Genomic DNA, 16,302 nt, shown 5'->3' on the forward strand with positions numbered 1-16,302 from the left:
CCCTTAGTGTTTTGCCTCAGTGTGTTGGGGTCAGATCAGGTGCAATTCCTGCACTAGGTTTCCAGTGTTGTCCCCTGTAGGACTGTGGGTCAGTGAGGGATGCCATGTCTCATAGTGGGGCCGGCCCTATGGTCCTCTCTGTGCATTGTCTGCTCTGAGCAGGAATATTGTCCTCAAGGCTTGGTGGGCCAGGATGTGCTCCACTCTCTCTTCTTCCCCCTTCATTTGCTCCCATGTGCTCTGATCAGACATATCCCTCTCCCTGAGCTGTAGCTTCAGTGCTGTCCTCTGCTCTGTTTTTCTGTGGGTAAGGGGGACTGTCCACAGAGTTGGGTTTGAGGCCGGCACCTCAAACCTGAAGTCCCCTTTGTATGACCAACTTCCTCATCCTAAAATTAATTAAAGAAGAGCATAGAGATAATTTTCTCAAGGTTATTTTTAGAAATTATAAAGATGCTCTGTATTGCTCTCTAATAATATCTTCAACAAATTGGGTGTAAGGATGTTGAGAGCTGAGGCTCACTAGGTTAAACATGTCTGTCTCTGGTAACGAACTTGGTCAGAAAGGAAGAGTTCCAGAGAACATGTAGATATCTTTTCCCCAACTTTCAATATCCACTGTGTAAAACTAAAGGTTCAGCAAGTTAACGCTGTAGTTTTTTGTGTGCCTGCCATAAGGCATCCCACTGGGAAACCCAGTAGGGCACTGAGATAGTTTATTGTGCCAGCCTGGCTGATAAACACAAGTGTTTTCCCAGACTAACTGAGATAGTTTATTGTGCCAGCCTGGCTGATAAACACAAGTGGGATTAACTGAAGGGCAGAGAGATAAATGGCTTGGTGAGCCTTGCCTTTCTTGTCTCTCGCTCTGTGATCATCGGACCAGTGTGCAGCTGCCTTGCTTGTTCTGTGCCTCAATTTAAAGGCTACACTACCTGTGGGACGCCTAGCCTGTGGACTGTGTCGCTGTAAGTTGAGGTCCCTTTAAGACATCTCTGGAGCTGGGGACTGGCAGTTGGTGACCTGCCTTGTGATTGGCTGCTGTGCTGACATAGCCTAGCTCTCTCTACAAATAGAGAAAGATCTGGCAGCAGACTAGACTTGAAGGACTGCTAGTCTCTCACAACTCTCTCATGGATGTGAGTTGCACTGAGCCATTTGTAGTGCTTTATAATTTAACTGTTTATTTTTTGTATTATATATTTATCTGTATATGATTTAGCAGTTCATTTCTTGTTATATATCTAATTATCTTTATAAATAAATATATTAAATTATCAGCAATTTTATTTTATCTTTCTAGAGAACCCTGTCTAACACAGGTGCATATCCTTATTGGAGAAGTAGTGCCCTAATTGGACTAGGACTCTGTTGTCCTAGTCACCTAAAAAGCATCCCCAAGACTCAAAATATCCTACATGTAGGGACCCATTCAAGGTAGAGAAATGAATGAATACTTTTCTTAAGCCAGCTCATACTATCCTGTGATAATTTAATGTACTGTACATACTCGAGTATAAGCCGAATTTTCCAGCTCATTTTTAATGCACTTTTTGTGGTAAAATTAGGTGCCTCGGTGGATATTTGGTCGGCTTATACTCGGATATTTATGGTAACTGAATAGATAGCTCATATAAGAGGACTTCTAAAAGTTCATGGAATAGAAAGATATCGAAGGATAATGGAATTTTTCCATAAGCTTTTTGGAATCTCAACATAATAATGTCACAGTTATAAAATTTTCTCAATAGGCAAACCTTTGCACTTTACTCAGTGAAATTGGAAATTATTTGTATTGTGTCTATGACTCTTCAGCGGTCTTCACAGAGCAGAAGCACTGTAGATTTTACTCCCACAGGAGAGGAGGATCTACACTGCTACAACGTTGGGAGTGGCTCTGTGTATACACAGCCCTGGAAGAAGGAGATGGTGTCCTTGACATCATCGAGCAGGGTACAGCAATAGGGTGGGGTCATAAATTGTTCTTAGTATGAGAGAGTGAGCCTAAAACAAATATCCAGACTGCTCATAGCAGGTGACTCACTGAGTATAGCAGAACTAAGCTTCACCAGAACCCACGAAGCACTCTCTTAGACTTTCAGGCTTTCTGCCTCAGACACAAGTAGGATAATGGCCGTTGGAACTCGTACTATACAGTGATTCTTTATAAGGGCATATGCTCTGACACAGGTGGGCGGGTGGGGGGGGCACATGGTTACATTTTCTCTAATGTAAAGTTTTTTCAAGCTTTAAAAAACAAACAAACCCAGAGTTGCTTACTTAAAAACGTTATTGTATCTTTGCCCACAATAAGAGAAGGAATAGAAGCCAGGCTGACGACCATTTATCCAAATGTATTTAAGTTCATTTTAAAGCAAGATAGAACCCAAAGCAGTTACATGTCTCCTCTTGCTGCACCCCAACATTCTGAAGAAGGGATACAATATAAGTGAAATACTAGTCTCAAGCTAGTGTTTCTATGCCTACTCAAGTAAACTAACACAGTCTTGTATTTTCTAGAAGATAATCTTCCGATTAGATTTTCCCGTATTGAAAGCTCCCTGTCCTTTGCTGTTACAGGATTATAGTTGGACTGATATCCGATGCCCCTTTGAAAAGCGAAGAGATGCTGCATGCGTGTTCTGGGACAACGTCGTGTACATTTTGGGTGGCTCTCAGCTTTTCCCTATAAAACGAATGGACTGCTATAATGTCGTGAAGGACAGCTGGTATTCTAAACTGGGCCCTCCAACACCTCGGGATAGCCTTGCTGCCTGTGCTGCAGAAGGCAAAATTTATACTTCAGGAGGTTCTGAAGTAGGTAAGCATAACGTCACTCTTTCGGCAGGGGCAAGTGTTTTAACACTACAGATCCTGGGGCTTCCTTACTGAAATAAACAACTGGTACTGTTTGTCCAAATATAATCCAAATGTGCATCTGTCACAGTTTTTTAGCTCATTGATCAAAGGCTTACCAGACTCCTTTGTAAATCAGTAATTTATAATTTCATCTTCCTAGATTATGTTCATTGTCAGCTTTTTATGACACCATCTAAATTTGGATATTAGATTGTTTTGTGTACATGTCTTTGTTATCTAGCTGTCTCTAACAGAAATAGCATAGATGGGTGGCATCAACAAACCAAAATGTATCTTCGCACAGTTTAGGAAGCTGGGAGTTTGAATTCAAAGTGGCAGCTAAGGAGAAGCATTGGGGAAAAGTCACTGCCCCTTTTTGCACCTGTAGGCCCAGCATTCCTTAGCAATCTCCATGTGTCTTGGCATCAGCCTTCCTTTGGGTCTAGAAATTGCTCAGCGCAGGGACCCCAAGTTCAAAGGCACACTTCACTTTTGGCACTTTTTCATAGTGGTATCAGATCCGTCTCGGTCTCCTGGCATCTCTCTCCTTTTATTTTCTTGGGAGTTAAAAGATGCTGTAGGCCACAGCCTTCACAGGAAAATTCCCAACTGTGAGATCAGAGCTATCAAGGGCTTAGGGGTGTTGCATCCCACTATAAATCCTTTCACAAGTGATGGACTTCTCGCACATATCACACCTTACCTAAGATTACATAACTCAAACCAGAGAGTCATGGCGCAGCCAGGTTGACACATAATGTGGGGGGGACACAGTTCAATCCATGACAACGTGTGATAAAGTGGAGCGTGAGAGCCACAGCTCCATGTTACAGCCTTTGTTCTTCCAGGTCTTGCACGTTTTCCATCTTTGACAGGGTGGAATCTTCCCAATTTTTGTAGCTTGTGTAGAGGAAACTATTCAAAATTTCCTTGCTGGCAGGTTTCCACTTTACATGGGCATTGAAGTTCACGGGTTTTGCTATATTAGCTTTAAAGATTTCAGAGTTTGACTTTTTCATAGACCTTTTACAAATTCTTATTACATTCAAGCTTTCAAATCTTCCTTTCTTTGTATCAAAAAAAAAAAAGTATAACAGAAAGATTGTTTAAATGAATACAATAAAAAAAATTCCTGGCTCTCACTGTGAGGTTACCTAAACTTGATAGACTACAAAATTCTCAGTAGGGTCACTGCATACAACCAGGGATGTTCTTTTAGCTGAATAAAAATGCAAGTCAATAACAAGATAGTCCATATAGTCAATAACTTTAGTGAGCTATGCACACCTTAGAACAGTCAACTGTTTGTGATCATAAGGACAGCATTTACCCAAGGACACAGTTCAGAAGGGTTAGGAGAAAAGGAGAGAGTGAAACAGAAAACACTGCGAAGTGGAAGAAGTGTCGTTATATTGAGAAGATTGCAATCAATGAGTGAAACAAAATGTGCATGAATTGGGGAATGTAAAAATGATGATCTGCTATTAAACCTTCGCCCAATTCACAATAAAAAGTTTTTAATTTTAAATAAATAAAGCTTTGGCTATTTGAGATTGAAAAAAAAGAAGTATGAATGATCTTTGTCTTTTGCTTTATTAACTTTTGCCTCTATTGACTGGCCAGGGGTGTTTTGTAATTCATGATCAGAACTGGGTGTTGGGGTAGCAACCTTTCTCATTGATGGGTACTTTGTCAAGTGTCCAGTGGTGTTTTTCCTCTAAGTGAATATTGTAGTGAAGACTAGACAAATAATAGCTTGTACATGCTTTCATCTTTTCAAGTCGTTTGCCATAAGTCATTGGTGTCGCAGCCGTCTGTCATGCCGCACTCCCATCCTGTGACCAAGGCCTGAGTTTTGCATTCCCAAGGCCCCCAGCTTTCACCCTCCAGTCATCAGACATTAGCGGTGCTTCTTCACTGCCTGCTCCATCATTTACAGACTGCAGACATGGGTCATGTTTCTGAAGTTCAACTTGGAATGTTTGTTTTTCTTTTAAAAGCAAACCAATTTCTTCTAAAGCTCAATTAATTACTAGTAAATAGGTCTTTTCAATAAATCCTTCTTTGAAATTTTCCAGGATCAAGACAAATGGTGCTAGCTTCTTCTTTGTAAGTGGAAAGTAAGACTATTTACATTTTGAAAGACCATTCCTATGTGTTTCCGCTATTGTTGATTGAGGATAAAGCTGACTGATTACACAACCTTAAATCCTTCCCTCCCACAATTGCTGGCTCAGCTCTATTTTCAGTTAACGCCAAACCACCCACCTGCAGACACTAGCACATACCCACAAAGTTAAGCAACCTGGAGCCCTTTCTTTTCCAGGAAACTCTGCTCTGTATTTATTTGAGTGCTATGATACCAGAACGGAGAGCTGGCACACGAAGCCCAGCATGCTGACTCAGCGCTGCAGCCACGGAATGGTGGAAGCCAATGGCCTGATCTATGTTTGTGGTGGAAGTTTAGGGAACAATGTCTCTGGGAGAGTGCTGAACTCCTGTGAAGTGTACGATCCCGCCACAGAAACGTACGTGTCCATTTAAAATTCTTAGTTCACTGTTCATTGTAGTTGAAGGGGCTGTCAAAAAGGCAGGGGGAACCCACCCACCAGAAGATGTTCCTTCTTGGACTGAGAAATGCTCATGTGCTTTTGAATATGCCTGGGTCAGTGTCCTATTTCCAGTCTGGACCCCTGCAGCAGGGGGTGTTTAAATAAGTCTGATTGGTCAACCAAACACCAAAAATACCTTTGACAGGTCAAGAAACGTAGGGCAGGAACGGTGGGGGGTGAGGTGGGCATGACTTCAGGATCAGTAGCCATTCTGCCTTAAAGTAGGAGTACTACTTACCGGATTGAAGCATTACTAAGTCATGCCCCTATGGGAAAGATCTTTGGGTTCATGTACTTACAAAAGCATATTTGCAAATATGAGCCAACAGAGAAGCAAATAACTGCTTTAAAAAGACAACACGCTAGAGAAATCACACATGTTAAGCAAGCCAGGTTTTCTGAACACCGAACTTCAGGCTGGTGAGAGAGCAGGATGCTAGAAGTACAGAAGCACTGTCTTTTGGGAAACTTATTTGTTTGCCGGGGTTTTTTTAGGGGGGTCCCCTATTTTACAAATTATTGTGAGTCATAGGATATCTATTTCCTCCAAAAACATGTTGTCTCTAGATCTTTTCTATTTCTCATGTTCTCTTATATCCCGAGTTGAAAGAAATAAGTCCCTTTTTACTCCATCTATAAGTAGTCACCATAAAGCCATTGTTTTCTAGCCTTCTAGCCATGTTTCTGTGTGTGTGTGTAGGTTTGTGTGTGTGAATATAAGTAGTAAGTGAGCACTTGATTGTGATAACAGACCTTTCTAGTAAATGAACCTAAGAATCCTTTTGCTTCCTGTGAGTGAGTACACTAAAGTTGTTTGTTTGTTTGTTTGTTTGTTTGTTTCAGGTGGACTGAACTGTGCCCAATGATTGAGGTCAGGAAGAACCATGGCCTAGTCTTTGTAAAGGACAAGATATTTGCTGTTGGAGGTCAGAACGGTTTAGGTATGTGTTCATTCATGGTTCACCTTCCTAATAAGACTTGCCACACATTATTAAAGCATTTCTTAAAACCTAGAGACACGTATATGCTACATACTTCATTATAGCAATGTTTCTCCTTTCTGGAAACCTAGTGCATTTTATGAAATGTTGCAGGACATTTATCATCCCTGTCCATGAAATATCAGTAAAGGCCTCCAGGCATTGTGATAATCTCAGCGGGCTCTCTACCTGTTTCCAGATACCTCCTAAGGAAAGGAATGAATGATATCGCAACAGCTTTAAGAACTTTTGAGTAATAAACAATTGATTTACACCATTATTTTTTGTTTCGCTTTACAGGCTTTAGGACTTGTATCCAGGCACTGAATAGCAAAGTTTCCTAAATATCTTCCAACATTGCATTAAAGCATCAATATTCTTATTTTTCAAACTGAGTAAATTTGACCTGCTCGTGGGTAGGTGTTAGATCACTAACTGAAAGTTCAGTGATTCTAGCAGCTCCTCAGGAGAAGGAAGAGGCTGTCAACTCCCATAATCATTTACAATCTCAGAAACCCCTATAGGGTCACTATGAGTCAGAATCAACTCTGGCTCTGGGTTCTATTATATGCTGAAAAATTCTAAACATCTTAAGTAATAGGGAGTCTAGACTTTATGTAGAGCTAGTCCACAAACTCCATTTTACCCAATTCCTTTAAATTTTACTTTAGTAGAAATAGCTTTTTTCCTGTCTGTTCTACCACATGGCTATTTCCTGTAAAAGATCAATGGTAGAAGAAAATAAAGATATTTGAATAATTATAATCAAAGTTAATCAGTTGGGGAAATTCACTGATTTCCTTTTCCTTTTCAGAATATTAAAAAAAATCAGTTGTAGAATAAATGTCAATATTTGAAAATTCTAAAGCAAAAATTGGATATTACATTGGAGAATAGTAAAATGTGCATGGTAGAAGTTAGGTGGTGAATATATGAGCATGTGCTAATAATAGTCTTGCAACTTTTCTGTGTGGTTGAAAATTATTAATACAATGTTGGGAAAAAGCAAAAAATATCCCTTTACGAGTGCTTCATAGAATTGTACTGTGCTCATGATGTATTACTCTTTTGAAGGTGGTCTGGACAATGTGGAGTACTATGATATTAAATTAAACGAATGGAAGATGGTCTCGCCAATGCCATGGAAGGGTGTAACCGTGAAGTGTGCAGCAGTGGGCTCCATCGTGTATGTCTTGGCTGGTTTTCAAGGTGTGGGTCGATTAGGACACATCCTTGAATATAATACTGAAACAGACAAATGGATCGCCAACTCCAAAGTCCGGGCCTTCCCTGTAACGAGCTGTTTGATTTGTGTGGTTGACACGTGTGGAGCAAATGAAGAGACTCTTGAAACATGAAGAAAAGGCGGGCCTTCAGGATTCATCAGAGACTCAAAATGTGGCCATCAGTGCTGTGTTTCAAGATTTTAGTTACAAAGTTTTGGTTTGGAATTTTGTTTGTTTGTTTTTTAAGGAAGTTTAGAGTAAAATAAGCTCTTTATAAAATGTGTTTGTTTTATGTGGATTTCCTTACTTGAATAGAGCATTTTATTTTAGCTGGCCACATAGCCAGGACATATTTAGCAAGAGAACTTGAAAAGTTTTCAACATCTGGTATAAATTTGAATTCTTGAATGAGTTTCACGTTCGTAACTATGATTGTGGGAGGCTGGCTATTGGTGAAGCAGCCTCGTCTTAGCCCTAGGTTCTGTTTCAGTCCATCATAAAAGTGCTTTCTAGTTTGATCTGTTGTTTCTGTTCAGTCAATGACCAAGAAATAGTATAAATTTCAGGTCAAGGTGGGCAATTCTGGTAGAACAGCTGAGTCATAATTTTCCTTGCCTTTATATGCTTCATTTAGTACCAAATATGGTCCACTTAAAAAAAACTCAAAAGTGTGTCGAGGCACACATCAGACACTCATAATTCTTCAGAAACAGATTTTTTTTTACACAGAAAATGTTTTTTATTTTTATTTTATTTTTTTTAGGTTTCACCTGTGTAATTTTTTTTTAAATCATTTTATTAGGGGCTCATACAACTCTTATCACAATCCATACATACATCAATTGTGTAAAGCGCATTTGTACATTCATTGCCCTCATCATTCTCAAAACGTTTGCTCTCCACTTGAACCCCCAATATTAGGTCCTCATTTTTCCCCTTCCTCCCTGCTCCCCACTCCCTCATGAGCCCTTGATAATTTATAAATTGTTATTTTGTCATATCTTGCCCTGTCTGACGTCTCCCTTCACCCACTTTTCTGTTGCCCGTCCCCCAGGGAGGAGGTCACATATAGTTCCTTGTAATCGGTTCCCTCTTTCCTACCCACTCCCGCTCTACCCTCCCAGTATCACACTCACACCACTGGTCCTGTAGGGCTCATCCGCCCTGGATTCCCTGCATTTTCAGTTCCTATCTGTACCAGTGTACATCCTCTGGTCTAGCCAGACTGGCAAGGTCGAAATCGTGTCATGGTAGTGGGAGCGAGGAGGAAACATTTAGGAACTAGAGGAAAGTTGTATTTTTCATCGTTGTTACATCGCACCCTGACTGGCTCATCTCCTCCCCGAGACCCCTCTGCAAGGGGATCTCCAGTGGCCTACTAATGGGCTTTGGGTCTCCACTCCGCATTCCCCCCATCATTCACTATGGTAAGATTTTTTGTTCTGATGATACCTTATACCTGATCCCTTCGACACCTCATGGTTACATAGGCTGGTGTGCTTCTTCCGTGTGGGCTTTGTTACTTCCATAAACATATTTTTATGGAATAGAAAGTATACCCACTTCTTATGAAATATATTCAATTTACTTAAATGTATCGTGTCTTTAACATGAAATACCCGCTCAGCACCTATCATTAAGTTATTTACAACAAATTTCTAGATCACTAGAATAACACTGTTATACCAAATATCAGTGTTCACTTTGAACCTCTTAAAATATTAGATGACTTTTTTTGTTTCACCCTAAGGACACATCAAACATAAATATGTATATATAAATAGATGTTCAAGCCAGTGATTGCTGGAGGTTTTGTAAGAATTGCAGTTTAGATATGTGTCAGATCTCAGGTTGGTGCTGCTTATGTGGTCCCTAAGCCCAGCTACTCTTTCGTCCTAGTGATGCTTCACCTTTAACACAGTTAGAATGAGCCACGTGTCAAGCTGTCACTATTGATGTTTGTATCTGACAATAAATATTTTTTAACTTAAACTAGGCTGTCCAGTTTTAAATTCCTTGTTATAAATATGTGAGGTTGTGGTTTTAGATTTTGTGAAGCAGTGCTGCTATTTTAATCTTCTTTGTGCCCTTTCTCTGGGTTTAAAATAGTTTGGATTCCTGAAAAATGTTAAAATGAAAAGGAATTCTTGCTCACCTCTCCCCACTTACCAAGTATACCATGCTTGCCCTCCCAAACTGTAGTCACCCTGATCTTTGGTTATTGAATCCCTTCAAAGTCTACACATACTGGGCATACAGGAGAAGCCAATGCTACAATGGGAGATCGATTAATACAAAAAGATTGACCAAACAAGGGAATAGATTAAGGACTGAGGAAACCAGATTTCTTATTCTCAAAGAAAAGAATTTTAACTATTGGTGAAAAATAAACACAAGTCTTATGATATTGGATTTGAACTGGAGGTTACCAGTGTGAGCTGTGTGTGTGTGTGTGTGTGTGTGTGTGTGTAGAGAGATATAATGGACTTTAAAGAGTTTGTGGGGAAAATGAAGTTAAAAGGTAATGGAATTTTGTGTATAGACTGTGTGTGTGTATAGTATAGAAATACATCTTGTACATACATTCATATTTACAAGCAGTCCCTAGCAACGTTCATGAACGTGTCTGGGCTCAAAAAGACCCCAGTAGCAATGATCACACTTAGGAGCCCAGATCTTGTTCTAAATATCATCCAAAGGAATCACCTCTCTTTGGGAAAACAGCAGACTCCAGGATGGAGGAAGTCTCTGGGCCAGAAAGTAAGAAGTACTCACTGAAGAAAGGGGGGGCCTGCTAACTGCAAGGCAAGCAGTTGAAAACCACCAGCAGCTCCGAGGGAGCAAAACCAGGTGTTCTACTCCTGTAAGGAGTTCAAAGTCGTCGGACAGGGCAAGATATGACAAAATACCAATTTATAAACTATCAAGGGCTCATGAGGGAGAGGGGAGCGGGGAGGGAGGGGAAAAATGAGGACCTAATGTCGGGGGTTTTAAGTGGAGAGAAAATGTTTTGAGAATGATGTACAAATGTGCTTTACACAATTGATGTGTGTATGGATTGCGATAACAGTTGTATGAGCCCCTAATAAAATGTTAAAAAAAAAAAAAAAGTTCAAAGTCTCAAAAACGCACAGGGGCAGTCTTACTCTGCCCTCTAGGGCTGCTGTGGGAAAAGGAGCCAGCATAAAGGAGTTCTCACTGTATTAACTGGGGGACAACATAAGCAGTGACAAGGACAGGGAATGCCACCTGACCAGTCTAACTGATGAGTCACCACATACCAAAAATGGGGGGGCCTGAGGCCGTGAGTCTGACCACCCAGGACTTTTCCATATAAGGACATAGTTGTGTCCTAGCCAACCAGGGACCACCGCTTGAATCCCAACCAACCAGGGACAACTGCCTTTTTTGTTTTGTTTTTTACACTGAGCTTTGGGCTCAATAGCTTCTGCCAGACTCAAAAAGAGCTTGCAGGCTCTGGGCTGGCTCTCACTGCTTTCTCCTTTTCAGTAGTTTAGACCCGCTGGGGCCTGACCCAGTGCATCCTGACTTCACTGCTCAGTAACTGCTGTGCTGCCTTCTACTACCTGTTTGTTCAGTCTCAGCATTGCCATCACACCACTGCACCTTTCTAGAGGCCGGCAGCGCCTGTATCTACACGGAAAAGGGGTCACCCTACTGTAACAGCGACACTATAGCACAGGGCAGACCTGCCCCGGGAGTTTCCCAGGCTGTAACTTTACAGGAATAGAAAGCCCCATCTTCTGAAAATAAATGACAGCAACAGATTATACTCCACTGAACAACACTGAAATGAATGTGTATGTGTACTGATAAGAATAAACACATGAATAAAAGTTAAATGAAAAAGTTTCAAAGCATGTCCCCACAAAATGCTGATAAATAACAGGAAAGAGGAGTGTGGTTACCTTTGGGAAGTCCGTTGTCCTCGTGAAAACGCTGTAGTGACACTCAAAAAGGTAAGATTTTTATGGAAGGAATAAATTAATTTTGAAATGGGAAACATACAGATATTCATGCAGTGCACCAAATCCCTCCCGGGGAAAGGAGACAGAAGGGCCTGGCAGGGATGCGGTTTTAGGTGAAGTAAAGGATTTGTGCTTGCAGGCTGAGGACAGGGAATCCATGGCAGCAGACACGGAAGGGTACAATAGGTTGAAGCATTAGCAGTGAGTGTGGCATGCTGAGGTGGTTACACCCAGAGATGTTTAACAAAGCGTTTTGTCGGGCTGATTTTCTCTTTACACTTCTAGTTTGTCTTCTCATGCCAACAACTCTGTCTCTAACTTTGCTACAAATTTATGAAGGGCAATTCATGGGAAATGTTAGTGAGGGACATTTTGGGAATCAGGATGTGAACTAAAACTTAATATACATTTGTTTTACATGTGTTGTAGGGGACAAAAGAAACCCCCAATTCAGATGTGATTTATAGAGACAAAGAGAAATCATCCATCATGAGGGAGACCATTGGCACAAGGCCACAGTGGTATCTATCTGAGCATATACAGAAAATCAGCTGCTTAAATAACATACGGGAGTACAGGATACTTGGCTGCAGATGAATACATTACAGTAGCAGATGGAACTACAGAAGCGGGAATGAGGCCATGATTGATACACATGCATACGTTATGTACAAATGCGCTTTACATAATTGATGTGTGTATGGATTGTGATGAGTTGTATGAGCCCCTAATAAAATGATTTTTTTTTAAATTACAGGTGAAACCTAAAAAAAAAAAGAAAAACATTTTCTGTGTAACTGCACTGTCCATCTCATCAAGTCAAATCAGTAAAAGTGACCTTGTGCTCCCCCCCCACCCCACTTTACGCGATTTTTTTTTTGGTCTATCTCTTCCTACAAAATTTGTCCCTTTCTTCTTACTGCCCCTTCCACATTCCATCACCCTTGTAGTCCGTAAAATCCTATCTTTTCCTATGAAAACTACGTTTTCTTAATTTCCTATAATAATGAGTTCATAAAATAATTACCTTTGTGAGATTAACATTCCTAATCTTAATGTTCTCTTGCTATGTCCATGTCTTAAAATGACTAACAGACTCGTGTTTTAGTAATACTCCGTAACAATCCATTGTATAAATACGGAAGTTGGTTTATCCATCCCTCTAGAGTCAGGTTTTGATTGTTCCCATTGTTTTGCTATTATAGAAATTCCCACAATAAAATTTTGCACATGTAAAAAAAAAAAAAAGATCAGTGGTTCTCAACCCTCCTAATGCCTTGACCCTGTCATATAGTTCCTCATGTTGTGGTGACCCCCAACCATAAAAGTATTTTCGTTGCTAATTCATAACCGTCATTGTGCTACTGTTATGAGTTGTCATGTAAATATCTGATATGCAGGATGTATTTTCATTGTTACAAATTGAACATAATGAAAGCATAGTGATTAATCACAAAAACAAGTCATTATAGCTTTTGAAATATTTCTCATTATAAACAAGTGAACTTTTGTCTCTAAGCATGGTGTAACATGGGTAACAGTCTTCACACCGGGTACTTGTATGTGGGCGTATCTGCATGTGGGCGGACTGCCTGGAGACGGATAGAGGAGCCGTGTCCCGCTTCCTAAGACCATCGGAAATATGTGTTTTCTGATGGTCTTAGGCGATCCCTGTGAAAAGGTCGGTCAACCCCCAAAGGGGTCACGACCTGCCGGTTGAGAACCTCTGTGCTAGCTAGGAGCTTAAAGGTTTGTTTCAGGGTCCTCCAACCAAGGCAGAGTATGACTCATGGCTATTTGACTGTAGTGGAAGAAGTCAGCAGTTTAAAACCACAAGCCTCTTCTCAGGGGCAAGACATGGGCTTTTATTCCCATGAACAGTCTCAGAAACTCACAAGGGCGTTCTACCTGTTCTAAAGGGTCACAATGAGTTGGCAGTTTGAGGATTTTTGTACTCCAATTTCCAAGGACACACTTTAGGGAAGTTCCTGAAAGGGAGACTGCCCTACTCACCAAGCTGATAAGGACAGTGGTAGTCATCTATTTTCTAATACACTCTTGCCTGGGGCAAGGCTATACACAAGGCAGGGTCAAGGTCAAACAATTCAATGGAAGCTTAATCTGAATTAAAAGTGACTGAAAAGGATTTAGGGCTTGCACCGTAAACCTTAGCCTTCTGAAAACTTAGTGCTCGGAATTTAAAACTCTCATACAGCTACAAAGTTATTGACAGGCTCAGGCTCGAACTTCCTCTTAACAGTGTCTTCTCTGGGGTTGGCTGTTCAAACATTCTTACCGGCACCAAACAGTTCCTTATGAGTCAACGCTGACTCATAGCAACCCCTGTGGGTTTCCATGACTGTAACTCTTTAAGGGAGTAAAAGCCCAGTCTTTCTCCAGAGTTGCTGCTGGTGGCTTTGAACTGCCACCTACCTGGAATTGTGAGGCATCTCAGAGTTAAAAAATAAAAAATAAATAAGGCTTATTATAGAATAAGGGTTGGGGGCTTGGCAAAATGTAAAGGAGGCATTTTCATAGGCTCAAAGCAATGTGTAAAGGCATCCACATCAGGTCTGGAGTGAGAAGTTGATGTATCATAATCCTTGGAAAGGATAGTTAAGAAAACATTTTCAGAAACCACTTATCGGAAGGTCTGCAGTTAGGGCTGAGTGACTTGGATCACTCAGGCCAGAGCAAAATGTTTATTATTTCAAATGGTGTTGCGTATTTGAATAAATGACAGCCACTATAATGTCTTGGTAATTTAAAAGAGTCTTTATTCGATTATAACCGGACTGCTAGAATCTAAAAGCCATTCTTTGATTGAAGTCCCAAGTCCACATTTCAGTTCATCTTTTAAGGCCAAAAAACTCATTTATCACCTGTCTGGGTTCAAGCAAGCATGAACAGAAGCAGAAAGCAAAATTAATGTTACTATCCCTGAGGGTTAGGGAGCGTTACAAGGTACAGCATTGATTATAACATTCTGGTAACTTCAAGAAGAACAAGCATGCATTATTACAAGGTACAGTCCTTATCATAAAAGAAACAATACCAAAGTTGTTTTTAAATTGTGAATTTAAATTATTTAATCCTTTCTTCTTCCCTCTTTTTTATTGGACCTACCATTAAGACGATCTGTACCAACAACAACAAAAAGATCAGTTATATTAGCACATAGAGTATAATCAGACTGTTGGCCAGGAAACAATACAAAATGGTCCTTCGGCCATCTAGACTTTCTAGAGCAGGAGCGCTCTGTCAGAAATTCACTTACCAAGCCCTGTATGTCCACTAAGGCAAAGCAGCCAGCCGCGATGTTTTCACGAACACTTAAGGCTGTACAGAGAAAGCTTTAAAGGTAATCATGGCTTAAATTTAGACTTATCTTAAAGGTTCCTTGACCAACACATACAAAAGGAGGTCAGACAGCAAGCCAAATGAGCCAAGGGTAAAACGGACTTAGAAAGCATGTGTCCTAAATATACGCAAACAGGACTATATACACATAGGAAACTGGGCAAGTGTATGGCATTCTAAGTAACTCATTTTTTTAAGTACATTTTTGGCATTTAAACAAAGATCAAATCCAACTTTAAGCTAATAACATAATTTCCAGCTTGACAAATAAAAAACCGTAGCTAAACACAAAGTATAAATCAGAAAAAAACCTCATCACATCTAGATGTTGAAAAATTAAAACATTTTCTAACAAGGTGACTTTCTGTGGCTCCCCGCAAGGGCAAAGGCCCAAGCTGAGTCTCTAACCTGGGGCCAGGGGTGGGGAGGGTGGAAGAATGCTTTCCACGGGGCCTCCCAAACACACTCCCACCGCCACGAAATGCACATCAGAGTGCCTACATTATGCAACAGTGACGTTTTGTTTAAAAAGCCAACAATACAAGCACGCTGCAAGGTCTCAGTGGTGCACAGAATAATACAGCACAAGGACTAGGCAATACTGAAATAGAGGTAATACTCAAAACATATCTTTTACTTAAAAGAATGAAAAAAAATTGACTAGTTGACTGGTTACCATAACAAGATTAACTACACCATTCAGATTACAACATCCATGGGAACAATACTGAATCAGAACAAATGATATACTGAAGAATAGTCAAAACTAATTGCAGTGTCCAGAACCTGGGAACATGGGAGTACATTCTAAAATTAATCACAAGCAGAGACTTTCCCGCAAGGGGAGGGACAATGGTCAGGTCACCTAGCAGTCAACTTTCTGAGATGAGAGGGAGGAGCGGGCAAGTGACTTAGCAGTCTACAAAAATGGAGTTTCCTTTGCTAGTCTGCCTCAATGGCAATGTTGTGCACTTTAAAGAACAAACAGCTTGAAGACACCAGATCCATACAACAGGGTGTGAAAGGGGAAGAGGGAGAAACAGAAGATCAACCATTGACACATCTTAAATTGGACTGATTGAACCTTGCAGGCTTTCCTTTAAATGAGATTAAAGGAGATCAGTTCACAGGATGGGTTTGCCCTCCCACCAGTCATACCTTTGAAATTCAAATTTGGTAAATGTGGTCTTCCATGAGAAAGAAAAGATTTGCAATTTTGAGGAAAATCAAGGGAAATAGAGGAAAGAGCTGGGAGGCAAAGGGCATTTATAGAGGT

At 40.5% G+C, this 16,302-nt stretch overlaps 1 protein-coding gene across 2 annotated transcripts in view; it reads left to right on the forward strand.

Annotated features, from left to right (window-relative positions):
• KLHL7 (kelch like family member 7) overlaps window positions 1–8,089 on the forward strand; it is a 73,661-nt gene extending 65,572 nt beyond the window's left edge. For both annotated transcript variants that reach the window (XM_004702715.2, XM_045288855.1), the window contains exons 8-11: window positions 2,581–2,821; window positions 5,186–5,387; window positions 6,315–6,412; window positions 7,526–8,089. In XM_004702715.2, coding sequence (XP_004702772.1) covers window positions 2,581–2,821; window positions 5,186–5,387; window positions 6,315–6,412; window positions 7,526–7,809 — 825 coding nt within the window. In that variant the 3' untranslated portion in view covers window positions 7,810–8,089. The remainder of the gene's footprint in view (window positions 1–2,580; window positions 2,822–5,185; window positions 5,388–6,314; window positions 6,413–7,525) is intronic.
• Window positions 8,090–16,302: the final 8,213 nt, after the last annotated feature.

Source organism: Echinops telfairi, unplaced genomic scaffold, assembly GCF_000313985.2.
Source record: "Echinops telfairi isolate 266 unplaced genomic scaffold, ASM31398v2 ScPeMD7_23;HRSCAF=83, whole genome shotgun sequence".
Classification (NCBI taxonomy): domain Eukaryota; kingdom Metazoa; phylum Chordata; class Mammalia; order Afrosoricida; family Tenrecidae; genus Echinops; species Echinops telfairi.